General features: G+C 42.6%; 1 protein-coding gene across 2 annotated transcripts in view; it reads left to right on the top strand.

Annotated features, from left to right (window-relative positions):
• KIAA1549 (KIAA1549 ortholog) overlaps positions 1 to 14,045 on the top strand; it is a 137,862-nt gene that overhangs the window by 88,430 nt on the left and 35,387 nt on the right. For both annotated transcript variants that reach the window (XM_089688724.1, XM_089688723.1), the window contains exons 5-9: positions 2,022 to 2,152; positions 2,232 to 2,409; positions 7,573 to 7,632; positions 9,901 to 10,046; positions 11,557 to 11,734. In XM_089688724.1, the coding sequence (XP_089544850.1) occupies positions 2,022 to 2,152; positions 2,232 to 2,409; positions 7,573 to 7,632; positions 9,901 to 10,046; positions 11,557 to 11,734 (693 nt within the window). The remainder of the gene's footprint in view (positions 1 to 2,021; positions 2,153 to 2,231; positions 2,410 to 7,572; positions 7,633 to 9,900; positions 10,047 to 11,556; positions 11,735 to 14,045) is intronic.

Consider the following 14,045-nt stretch of genomic DNA (forward strand, 5'->3'; position numbering starts at 1 on the left):
CATCTTGCTTACATTTACATTAAAGAGGCACTTGTAGGTCAGACAAATATAACATAACAGTTATAATGAAATAACCACAAATGTCTTTTCTGTGCTCACAGCATTATCAGTTTTATTCAACCCCCAAGTGACATTCAATCTTAGTACTTAGTACAGCATCCTTTTACAGTTATAACAGCTTTTAAACGTGAAGCATAGCTTGACACAAGTGTCTTGCAGCGATCTACGGGTATCTTCGCCCATTCTTCATGGGCAAAGGCCTCCAGTTCAGTCACATTCTTAGGCTTGCGCACTGCAACTGCTTTCTTTAAGTCCCACCAGAGGTTCTCAATCGGATTTAAGTCTGGTGACTGCGATGGCCACTCCAAAATGTTCCAGCCTTTCCTCTGCAACCATGCTCTAGTGGACTTGGAGGTATGCTTGGGATCATTGTCCTGTTGAAAGGTCCAACGTCTCCCAAGCCTCAGGTGTGTGACGGACTGCATCACGTTTCCATCCAATATCTCCTGGTACTGAAGAGAATTCATGGTACCTTGCACACGCTGAAGCTTCCCTGTACCTGCAGAAGCAAAACAGCCCCAAAGCATGATTGACCCTCCACCATGCTTCACAGTAGGCAAGGTGTTCTTTTCATCATAGGCCTTGTTCTTCCTCCTCCAAACATAGCGTTGATCCATGGGCCCAAACAGTTCTAATTTTGTTTCATCAGTCCACAGAACACTATCCCACAACTTTTGTGGTTTGTCCACATGGCTTTTGGCATACTGCAGTCGACTCTTCTTATTCTTTGGAGACAGCAAGGGGGTACGCCTGGGAGTTCTGGCACGGAGGCCTTCATTACGCAGTGTGCGTCTTATTGTCTGGGCTGAAACTTCTGTACCCACATCTGACAAATCTTTTCTCAGTTCCTCAGCAGTCACACGGGGACTTCTCTCCACTCTACGCTTCAGGTAGCGCACAGCAGTCGAAGTCAGCATCTTCTTTCTGCCACGACCAGGTAGCGTTTCAACAGTGCCCTTTGCCTTGAATTTGCGAATGATGCTTCCTAAGGTGTCTCTTGGTATGTTTAACATCTTTGCAATCTTCTTATAGCCATTGCCCTTCCTGTGAAGAGAAATCACCTCTTCTCTTGTCTTCCTGGACCATTCTCTTGCCTTCACCATGTTTGTAACCACACCAGTAAATGTCTAGAAGGAGCTGAGTATCACAGTCATTTTAAAGCTGCCTAATTGGTGCTTATTATGCTTGATTGCTGCTCGGTGACATCCACAGGTGTTTTCAATACCTGATGGAAAGCACCTGTATGAACCTCTGTTCTTCAGAGTGGTAGTCTTTAAGGGGTTGAATAATTGTGGCAATGAAGAAACCACATAAGAACCATTTACTACTGTATTACATAAACAATTGATGTCATTTTAGTTGCATTTGGGTAGTTACAACGTCCTTGTAGGATTTGATTCTGAATACAATTCCAAATGTACACTATAGTCCCTAAACCCCTTTACAGCATTGGGGGTTGAATAATTTTGGACACAACTGTAGGGGAATCAGGATCTCTGTGCTCCTGCTGGTGATCCATCTAGTGATAGCTAATAATCTACATAGGGGAATCAGGACCTGCTGCTGATGATCCTTCTAGTGATAAACTAAAGATCTATATAGGGGAATTAGGACCTCCTTCCTCCTGCTGGTAATCCATCTAGTGATCGCTAAACATCTAAATAGGGGAATCGGGACTCCATCCTTCTGGTGATCCTTCTAGTGACTTACCGCCCAGTTTTGTTTGCCTTCACCACTGCCTGGCAACACTGGCCAAACTAATGCAACCACCACATCTAAGGACTGGTAAGCTAGAAAATATAACATTTTTTGCTCTTAGATTGGGAAGTACTTCAGTTTTTAATATTTTAGTGTGCTGGGTCCATGAGCTCTGACTATAGGTAGAATAGAATGTGTGTTGTGTTGACGGAGAATGCTGCATGGATCAAGTTCTGTTCACTGTTTTTGTCACTTTCCCACAGTCCTGCAGTTTGTTCCACAGTCAGTAGATATCAGACTCTGCACATTCAGTGAGCAGATCCATAAGGGGCTGAGCCTGGCTCTGTTCGAGGTGCGCAGACTGCGCCAGGAGAGGGAAAATCTCACTGTTCAGGTAACAGAGATTGTACCACTGAGGACCTGTTGCAGATTGTGTAACTGCTTGTGAGAAACTTCTTTTTTTCACTCCACAGATAGTGAATATCAGCACCAATCTGCCCCTGATCTGGAAGGCACCAGTCACCATCACCTATACTGCTCAAGACCGCAGCGGATTCCTGAATGGCTCTGAGATCAGTGATCAGCTGAGGAATCTGAGCCTGGTAGAGTTCAGCTTCTTCCTGGGCTTTCCGGTGAAACAGATTGCAGAACGTGAGTGTGACGTTGTGGCTCCGCTTGACTGTGCTGCTGGTTAGGTTCCAGCCTCCCAGGGGGTGCAGAGCTAGTTGGAAGTTCTTACTTCAAAGACATTTTAACAAAGTTTTGCTATTTCAAGTTAGTGTATTGGGAAATACAAATGAAGGCATTTTTGGTGGTTTTTAGGGGTGTAATGGGTTGTCAATGACTCTTGAGTCATTGGGAAATGCCTATCACCTTTCTTGGGCTTGGTTTTGAGCCCAAAACCAGCCCTTTATTGGTTGGGAACATAATCTTACATATTAAAGATCCTTGATGCTAACTTAACAGTGTCAACAGTGCCTTCTATCCCCCATGTCCGTGCTGATGTGGTGATCACATGGCTGTATTAGAAAGCAAAGGTAAGTCATTTTGTCCCCTAAGCGGTGATATTTAACCAATTCCAGTCTTGGCCAACTCTGATATTCCTCTACTACATGTAAAAGACATACATTGTTTGGGTAGAAAACTACTTAGAAGCCCAAACATTTTATATATATATATATATATATATATATATATATATATATATATATATATATATATATATTTTTTTTTTTTTTAAGCAGAGGCCCCTAGAGAATAAAATGATGGGTGTTGCATATTTTAATGTCACACAGTATTTGTGCAGTGGTTTTTCAAAAACACAAATTATTCTGGAAAAAAATACACTTTAATGAATTTTAATGCACAAAAACACGCTGAGTAAATGGATACCAAACATGTCATGCTTTAAAACTGTGTACGCATGTGGAACAGCGCCAAACTTTGGTACATAATAACTCCCATAGGTGACACTTTAAAAGCCTTTACAGGTTACCAGTTTGGATTTACACCAGAGGTCTGGTGCTTGAATTATTGCTTTCACTGTGACATTCATGGCAATACCTCAGATGTGTGGTGCAATTGCAGTTCACATATGCGGGACTGACTCATATGTTCTCCTTTCCTTGTGAGCAAGCGGGAACCAGCGGCACTTTAAATTTGTTTTTTAAATGTTATTTATTTATTTAACTTCTTAATTTACACTGTAACTGTTTTTTTTTTTTTTTTGTAACGTTTGTTTTTGATCACTTTTTTGAACAACATTTCTTGTGATAGCATGGGCTGTAGCAGGTTCTCTTTTTGGAGAGACCTGGGGTCTATTAGACCCCATATCTTTCTTCTTGCCTGCAAAGCATCAGATTAAACTGTGATCAGTTTAATCTGATGCTTTTACATGCTGTAAATGGCTTGTTTACATGAGACCAAAACTGGAAGCAATGAAATCCCTGTTGCTTCTGGTTTCTGACATCACACAGTCGGAGGAGCAACATCCGTTCCTCTCACTGTGTCTCAGGAACTAGATGCCGTTGGTCACATACTTGCTGGGCTCCCCAATCGCTCGAGAGAGCTAGGTAAAGGTGAAGGGGCAGGGGGTGATCCACTTCTGCAGCCTGTAAAAGTAATCCAGCAGCTCTTACACCGCTTGTATTACTTTTGCAGAATCGGCTGCTGTAAAAAAAAAATATCTTGGTAATATTAAAGGATTTTTTTTCTTTTATATAATAAACATGTCATACCTGCTCTGTGCAGTGGTTTTGCACAGAGCAGTCCTGATCCTCATCTTCTCGAGTCCCCCGCCGGTGCTCCTGGCCCCTCCCTACCGCCAAGTGCCCCCATAGCAAGCAGCTTGTTATGGGTACACCCAAGCAGGCTCACTTCCGAGCTGCTGCTCTGTGTGTCCATTCACACACAGAGTGCATCACGACCCCTTCCCCCCACTGTCTCCTCATTGGCTCAGTGGCTGTAATTGACAGTAGTGGAAGCTGACTACCTGCTATACCCCCCCAAAAAACTTCAAAAAGTGGGAGAAGAGGGAGGAAGGAAGTGCTAAAGCAGAACTTTTCATTTCAGGGTGAAGTTCTGCGGTTATAAAGGATGTGTTTTTGTTTTTTTCTTAAAATAAAAAACATTATACTCATTTGCTCTGTACAAGTGCAAGGCACTGTTTTGGATGAAGCAAGTGAGAATGAATGTAGAATTCATACCTAATCACACTATTATATCGCGGAGCCAAAACATTTATGTGCTGTGTATTACAGAGGCCTCTTCCTTGTGCAGGATATCTTATGCTCTACAGGAGACTGCACTTTTTTACAACCTGTCTTACACCTCTCGGGTGTGAGATCTTTGTGTGTGAGTTACCTTGCTGAGAATGCAGCAGTAGGAGTGAGACTCCTGTGGACAACTAGACTTGGAAATTCAGTAAGTAGATCTTACCAGTAGAGACCCTCAGAGGGGGATGCAGCCAAAAAAAAATTCAGCCCATCATCCACATATATCTTTAAACATACTGTAGTGTATGGTGTTTTGAGCTGTTAATAATTTGAATGCAAATAGTAAAATGTTATGGTGCCTCTTTCCCTATGAATCCAGGGGACGACAGTGACCTGCACTCATGTTACCATCCTGGTGATGTAATAGCAATCTCAGTTCAGGCTGGTGGTCTCATGTTCTTTCTCTAGAAGATGATGTCACTGTGTATTCAGTGGCTGTTTACACAGACAAAGCCCCCCCCCCATCTCCTGCCTTCCTGAATCCCCCCTGAATAATATGTAGACCCGAACAAAGGAGATTCCTGAGCCGCAAACTTTCCCACATTCCCCCGTTCTGAAGGGCAAATAAACTGAGGAAAGAGAAGTAGGAAGAGCAGATCCTGCACCTTTATTACATTACTCCAGGGAAAGATTTCAATGAGTAGATGAAAGATGGAGTTACTTACTAATGTTCTTGTTATTTCATAAAAGCTTTATATGGCCAACCAGGAGAGACTTCACAAAGATTAGTCTGAATTCCATTTTTCCTTTTAATCCCTAATAATTTTTACTTTGATCCACACACACATGAATATTACGTACTGTAGGTGTGGAAAAGTCATTACCTTAATTGTACAGTACAGGACACAGGAATTGTAGTTCTAGACTTTGGATTATATACAGAATACTTTCAGGTGAATGGACACTGGCAAAATTTTTGCTTAGGCTGCCCCCACCCATTCCATGAGACTCATTTTTTGTTAGTGTCCTTAGGTGATAACTTATGCCCTTATCAGAGTTCCTCCTTTCCCTATCAGAGCCCATTCTACCAGGCCTGATGGTGTCTCTTGGTCTTGGACTGCCACCTGGTCCTCTGTTCACATGTTCTCCAGGTCTTACTAGAGTAACCATCCTGAACAGTGTTTATAGTGGTAGAGGTGGTAACAAATGTGCTGTGTATGTGCAGTTAGGTCCATATATATTTGGACACAGGCACAATTATAGTTTTTTTCAGGTATTGACCAAAACATATTCAAGCTATAGTTATATAATGGATATGGGCTGAAACTATACATGCCCTCATCTGTGAAAAGTACAGGGCGCCAGTGACAGACCTGCCAATTCTTGTGTTCAATGGCAAATTCCAATCAAGCTCTATGGTGCTGGGCAATGAACACAAGGCCCACTTGAGGACGTCGGGTCCACAAGCCACCCTCATGAAGTCTGTTTCTGATTGTTTGGTCAGAGACATTCACAACAGTGGCCTGCTGGAGGTCATTTTGTTGGACTCTGGCAGTGCTCATCCTGCTCCTCCTTGCACAAAGGAGCAGATACCGGACCTGCAGATGGGGTAAAGACCTTCTACGGCTCTGTCTAGCTCTCCTACAGTAACTGCCTGTCTTCTGGAATCTCCTCCATGCTCTTGGGACTGTGCTGGGAGACACAGCAAACCTTCGGCCACTGGCACATATTGATGTGACATCCTAGAGGAGTTGGACTGCCTGTGCAACCTCTGTAGGGGCCAGGTATCACCTCATGCTACCAGTAGTGATATTGACTCTAGCCAAATGCAAATATGTGAAACACAGTCAGAAAAGATGAGTAGGGGAAAAAATGTATTTGGCCTCCACATGTAAAACCATTCCTGTTTTGGGGGTTGTCTCATTGTTGCCCACCTAGTGCACCTGCTGTTAATTTCATTAACACCAAAGCAGCTGAAACTGATTAACAACCCCCTCTGCTACTTAATTGACCAGATCAATATCCCAGGAGTTTAATTGACTTGATGCTATGACATGATTAAAAAGTGTTTAATTTTTTTGAGCAGTGTATAAAGGACATTTTTCATCTATACTCATTGGGAATGGGTCCTTTGCCCCACTGACCATATGGCAGAGGCTCTTCCCTGCAAACCACCAATGTAAGGCTGCCTTTCTCCACTGACCATCAATGTAAGGGAGCGTTTCTCCACTGGTCACCAATGTAAGGGTGCATTTCTCCACTGACTACCAATGTAAGGGTGCATTTCTCCACTGGTCACCTATGCAAGGGAGCGCTTCTCCACTGGTCAGCAATGTAAGGGAGTGTTTCTCCATTGACTACCAATGTAAGGGTGCATTTCTCCACTGACTACCAATGTAAGGGTGCATTTCTCCACTGGTCACCTATGCAAGGGAGCGCTTCTCCACTGGTCAGCAATGTAAGGGAGTGTTTCTCCATTGACTACCAATGTAAGGGTGCATTTCTCCATTGACTACCAATGTAAGGGTGCATTTCTCCATTGACTACCAATGTAAGGGTGCATTTCTCCATTGACTACCAATGAAAGGGTGCATTTCTCCACTGACCATCAATGCAAGGGCGAATTTCTCCACTGTAAACCAGCGTAAGAGTGCATTGTCCAATGGGTCACCAATGTAAGTGCGCAATTCTCCACTAGTTTTCTGAGGTAAGGGAGCATTTCTCCACTGGTCACAAGTGTAAGAGTTCATTTTTTAACTGACCATCAATGTAGGTGATATTTTTCCACTGACTACCAATGTAAGGAGGAATATTACCATTTTCACCATCTGAGTTTCTTTTCTGGTCATTATTTTTATTTTAATATCATGATTATGTAAAGTATGGTTTTTATGATATCTACAACTTACTGATCATGCTTACATACCATGAGCTGCAGCTGTAATCATTTTTAGCAGGGGTTATTTTAATATTGCAGACTATATCCTAACAAAAACATTGCAAATATAATTGTTTCCATATTGTATGTTTCATTGTATACAGTTGGATTCCGGGTTTGGAAACATTGTAACAATTTTTCTTTGTCTCGTTATGTTTTCAGCCTCTCAGTATCCCCGCCTTAATACCTCTCCACACCTGAAGGATTCCTGGCTGCGCACAGGTATGGGGTCATTATAGACAGAGTTCTGTGAGTAATTTTATACAAAATTTAGAAGCACCTCATTTACAATATAAAGGGAACTTGTCTGTTCCCCTGCTAGCAATGCGGTAGATGTCAGATTGAGTTTAATGCCCAACCCCAGGCAAATCTTTTTATTCTGTTTGGGTTATATTGGGAGAAGGTTATCCTGTTCTATGCTAATACATTTTTAATGCTTTCTGTGTCCCTATTGGGATGACAAGACAGGAAATAATTGGAAATCTCTAAAACGTGGACACGCACAAAACACTTTTTTTTTTTTTTAGTAGCATAAGGAAGGAATAGACCTTCTGACAATGTTTTATTTGCTAAGCCTTCCTATCGTGGTGACAACCACTTCCCCCATTCCTTGCTTGGTTTTCACACAGAGCAAAAAATTAGGGAAATATGGTCAAAAACAGAAAACTATTTCACCCACTTTGTACAAAACTAAAAAAAAGTTTTCTTACCACTGGACTTCTTGGATGTTCTCACTACCAATGAAGTCTTACTTCTCCTTCTGCATTTATAGTAAAATAAAAGACCTTTTTGTTGAGCTATGGCAAGTAGAGACTTGTGGTTACTTAAAGTGCACCTTAAAACTGAAGTTTAATCTGCTCTTCTGGTTTCCCCCTTTTCATCAATACTCTTATACAGTTTTTAAATGAAACCTTTCTGTTTTCATTGCATATTTTGATTTAGACTCATTGAGATCATTTTTGGGGTCTCTGTGCTTCTCTATGCAATGCAAACAGATCATCACTGGTGGGAGGGGCCAACATTGGGCTGCACATAGCTTTTTGAAAACATCACAGCACCCTGCCTCAGTACTCAAGTGCTCTCAGCTTTGAGGCAAGCAGTGGGCTGGCTCTTGGGAGGAGATATGCAAATATCAAAATGCCTTGATGGGTGGATATCAGCCTGGAGGGAGTGGGCATCCCCAGGCAGTCTGTGTTTTGCATGTATACTGTTTAGGTTATGCCCATATGTGATGCTGAGCCTCCGTGATTGAAAGAGCTGAAATGCATTGACAGTCGGGCTGGGGAGGAAAGGCAAGATGATGCTGGATATCCTCCAGCCAGGAAATTGGGGCAAGTTCTGTGGGACTTGCTGTAGTTTCTCCTGCACATTGTGAGATGCTCGCAGTGTGCAGTAAAATGAGATTAACCACTTCCTGTCTGGCCCATATACATAAATGGTCAGATGGGAGCAGTGCAGGAGTGGGTGGCTCTTTATAAATGGCTTCTGCATTCACTGCCTGTGTGCACTCCCTGGGAGCGCGCGGCACTGCGATACGGTGCCCACAGTGGAACACCGATCGCTGTACAGGACCTCTGTGAGGGCCTGATCATGTGATCACTGATTGACCAATCAGTGATCACATGAATAGTAGTAAGCAAGATGTCACTTTCTGAGGACATTGCTTACTACGTGTGAAATCTGTGAATGATCACAGAGGTCACATGGTACAAGGCTATTCACAACAACCTTGTACTATGTGACAAGCTGTGACCAATCACAGCTCACACACAGTAGTTCTCAATGGCTGCAAGAATGCTATGGTGACACTGTACTGCTAGGGTGACAGTATGTTAAAAAAACAAAAACAAAACATAAGTAATAATATAAAAAAAAATAAAAAACATTTTGAAAAATTATTATTTTTGGTTATAAACTAATTTGGGTTATTTTATTTTACTAAAAATATAGCTGAATACATTTTGGCCAAGATTTATGAAGAAAGATTATTTATTGCAAAATTTTATAAGAAAAACACTTTTTTTTTTTCAAAATGCTTGAACTTTTTCATTTATATAGCAAAAAAATAAAAATCCCAGTGGTGAATAAATACCACCAAAACAAAGTTTTATCTGTCTCAAAAAACTGCTTAAAAAGATCATATGGCTACAGTGTTGCATGATCGCGCAATTGTCATTCAAAGTGTGAAAGCGCTGAGAGCTGAAAATTGGCCTGGACAGGAAGGGGGTGAAAATTTCTGGACTTGAAGTGGTTAAGTGATTTCAGTAAAGCTGTGTAAGACTGAATGGAAGGCTGGAGTTCAGTTTTGAAGGTGCATCTGACTATGCTGCTCAATTGCTGAAGGCCATGTTAGACCTACAGCTAGTTCTTGTGTGGTCTGCCCCTGAATTTCCTAGCCAATCCTTATCTGTGCATGTAGGTGCCATTTAGCTGAGTGTTGTAGAATACAATCGCCATGCTATAATTGTTTGTCCCATTTGTCTGTGGCAGTCTTGCTTGGCGTCCAGGAGCAGCAGCTGAGGGATGAGGCCTTTCAGACGGAGATGGAGAGGAAGCTTGCTCAGCTCATCAGCGAAGCCACGTTACAGAAACGGCGCTGGAAGAGGGCCAGCTACGCTGGGAGCAACTCCGTACAGGTGAGATGGGGCAGCATCCATTCCAGTCACATGACACTAGGTGAGGAGCACCAGGACAACTGCAGGAAGCTTTCATTTGGAAAAATACTAGTTAAGTTATAGTTAAACATTAATGAACAGAGAAGTTGTAGTTGATTATTACTCATGGCATTGATGTACTGGAGATTACTTGTTAGCAAACTGTAAAAAAAAAAAATCTATTGAGGGCATTTAGCTGAAATTTTTTTGGGTTTTTTGCCTGCTGTTTCTTGACCAATCACATTCACAGTCTAGGCTCACAGATCTGTGCTGCCACCTGGTGGGCAGTGGTTGTATGTACGGCCAGATTAATTGAAAGGATATTGGTTTAATTAAAAGGTGCCTTAAGGAAGTATTGAGACTGCCAGTGCAGACGTCCTCTTCTGGAAAAACTAGTTACCTGGCTGATCTGATGGCTTCAGTACTTAGAGCCACATACCTGGAATAAGTATATCAATTAGGAGCTCTGAGTCCTGATCTGCATACTTATTCTAAGTCCGTGTCCAGGGGCGGACTGACAACTCATGGGGCCCCCAGGCAATAGGGGATCATGGGGCCCCTGTGTCCTTGCCCACACTCAAAAAAGCCTATGAAAAAGGTACCAGGGGCATCTCATGGGGCCCCCTACTGACCTCGGGCAGTGCCTGAGTTTCCAAATGGTCAGTTCGCCCCTGTCTGTGTCTCAGTGGTCAGTCTGCATTAAAGCCAGCTATGTTGAGTTATCTAGCATTTTCAGAGGAAGGTCGGTAATTCTAGCCTGTTGTCTGTCCCAGTACAGGTTTCTTCAAATACTAACTCATAGTCTAGATTCCTTGGTACCATCTATAGTTGTAGTATGTTTATAGTGAGTAGGAACGGGCTTAGGGGTTGGCAGAAGAGGCACCTGCCTTGAGCATTTCATCAGAAGGGAACACAAAAAGGGCAGGATCTTCAATCTATGCTGCTAGTTTACAGCTCATGGTGGGGGGTGCACTTTGGCATTTTTGTCTTGGGTGCTAAAGAACCTTGTCCCAGCAGTGCTAATGAGAAGTAGTATAAAATAATAGACAGCCTTCTGAATTATCATTGCATTAAAATGCTTTTTTAAGTTGTCTCCTCTCTGGTATCAGTCATGTGATCAATACATAATTTATTGAAATACGTGATATGTTTCAAGTGCACAATATGTGCAATGTACGACAAGACTTTTAGGCTACAAATGGTCCGGTTGTCAATGCTTTCTTGGCAGTGAGGGGGAAATGGAGGGTCTGTATGTACTTTGCTGCCAGGTAGCTTTTTTTTTTTATTTACTTTAGTATGGTATGTGAAAACCAACTCTGTATTCGCATCTGTGTGCATTAAGCCCTTTGTAACAATCCCCCCTCCAAGGTTCAATGTTCTGTGAGGGTGAAGGGTACTACTCTGTGAGAATGAAGGCATTCATAAAGAGAACCATGTGCACAAAGCCTAACACATAACTTTGAAGTGGTACTCACCTATTCTGTCCTTGCAGGTGGTGAATATTTCTCGACTGGAAGGTTCGGATGACCCAGTTGAGCTGATTTATTTCATTGAGGATCAGTATGGAGGAAGGCTAGCTGCCGATAAGGCTTCTAGTTTGATAAATGAGGTGAACATCCAGCGAGCTGCCATCATCCTCGGATACCGACTGCAGGGTGTGGTGGCACAGCGTAAGTGATACATTCGTATGCATTTTCATTTTAGTTTCGATTCAGAAGTTTCTGCTTTTCACTAATTTGTGTAACTCCATGGTTCCCAGTGTCTCGTGCAGATGTACTAAAACTGAAAAAATCAAATGCAGAGTTTGCAGCAATATATATACAAAGCTGAGTAGAATGGGAATTAGGGTAAGAGGAAATGGTAAGGTAATAAGAAAGCTGCACATAAAGTTGCAATGTGTCAGTAGATAAGAAAGTAACGGTGGATTACCAGTAGGCCGTATATAGGGTGACCATGTGTCTTGTCATATAGTGGAGGAGGAAGCAGTGAAGGATCAGTAAGCTGTATATAAGGTGACAGTGCAGAGGAGATTTACTAAAACTGGAGTGCTCATAATCTGGTGCAACTGTGCATAATAACCAATCAGCGTCTAACTTCAGCTTGTTTGATTAAGCTTTGACAATAAACCCTGGAAGCTGTTAGGTTTCTGTGCTGAGCTGTACCAGATTTTGCACTCTCCGATTTTAGTAAATAACCCCCGCGTGTCGTGTCTTATTATATATTGGGGGAGGAAGGAGTGCAGGATCAGTAAGCTGTATATAAAGTGACAGTGTGTGTCTTGTCATCGGTGTTAATTTTGATGTCAGATTTCGATATAGTTTTAGTCCGAGCTGATGCACACATGTGCGGTGCGGATTGAAGCTCAGGTTTCACAGCTAATTGATACAGTAGTTGTTCAGCGGTTCAGGTCAGGTTTAGATCAGGTTCAGCATAGGTGAATAACATGAAGAGCCGGCAACTTGTTCTCCCAATAAAAGTACTTTATTCATAAAGGTTACAGTGTGCAAGTTACAGCAGCTTACACGTTTGATGGTTATGAATACGTTTTGTTTTTTACCAAAACGCGTAAACTGCTGTAACTTGCATACTGTACCCTTTATGAATAAAGTACTTTTTTTGGGAGATTGAGTTGCCAGCTCTTCATCTTATACTCCTATGCTGTTCAAACTGCCAGGAAGACACTGTGGGGTTTATTTACTAAAGCTGGAGAGTCCAAAATCAGACTCCCTTCTGCATAGAAACCAATCAGCTTCTAACCTCAGCTTGTTCAATGAAGCTTTGGCAATGAAACCTGGAAGCTGATTGGTTTCTATGCAGAAGGGAGTCTGATTTTGGACTCTCCAGCTTTAGTAAATAAACCCCTGTGAGTTTTGGAGCACTGTTGGTCTACCTCCAGGGGAATTCTACCTAGGTGTACATTTTCATTTTTAGATCAGGTTCAGGTCAGGATTTTATCCTGTTTATAACTGATGACGTGTGGTAAAGAAACGGTTCCCATAGAAGTCTATAGCCTGTAATCCACACCTGCACTGGACCGCATTGATCAGAATTCAGGCAGGCTTTTTTTTTTTTGCACCATACATATGTGAATAGGCAGCATTGAAGCAATATTATTGTTAAGTGGATTGGATGAGGTTAAAACTTCATCCATACAATCTTTCTCCGGAACGTCCCCCTATACATACAGACAGGTCCAGAACCTCCTTGATCTCCGAATTCCTTCGCCTTTACGGTCCTGCGGCCCTCTCCGAAGATCTGGTTCAGGCTATGGAAGGGGACCTGACCCTAACTGAGCTTCAGTCCGCGACAAAACAGATGAAACCGGGTAAGAGTCCGGGCCCTGATGGTTTTACAGTAGCTTACTATAAATCTTTCCTGGATATCCTGAGTGTCCCATTTCTTTTGGCTTTCAATACTCTCTCTCATCCTTCCCGATCGCAAAACCGCCTTTTGGAGGCTCACATCACAGTTATCCCTAAGAGTGGGAAAGATACCACACAGGTCTCTAATTACAGACCCATTTCCTTGCTGAATGTGGACATCAAGTTATTTGCGAAGATCATCGCTAATCGTCTTCTTCCCCTGCTCCCCTCCCTGATTGACCTAGACCAAGTGGGTTTTGTCCCTGGGAGAGAAGCAAGGGACAATACCATTAAGGCCCTTAACCTTAATCATTGGCTCCATAAGTCTAACTCTCCTGGTTTTTTTCTCTCCCTGGATGCAGAAAAGGCCTTCGATAGGATTGCGTGGGACTTCTTGAAGGCATCTCTAGTAGCACTGGGTTTAGGTGAGAAGATGCTTAACTTCATAATGGCCCTATACTCCGATCCGACAGCTCGAGTGAGGGTGAACGGTCATTTATCGAATTCCTTTCATCTAAGGAATGGCACACGGCAAGGATGCCCCCTCTCTCCGCTCCTGTTTGTCCTCTCCCTTGAACCTTTGCTACGGAAAATTCGCTCGAATTCCGATATCAAGGGG

The sequence above is a fragment of the Staurois parvus genome, unplaced genomic scaffold, assembly GCF_062004578.1.
Source record: "Staurois parvus isolate SC_StPar_1 unplaced genomic scaffold, SC_StPar_1.0 ptg000452l, whole genome shotgun sequence".
In the NCBI taxonomy this organism is placed as follows: Eukaryota; Metazoa; Chordata; class Amphibia; order Anura; family Ranidae; genus Staurois; species Staurois parvus.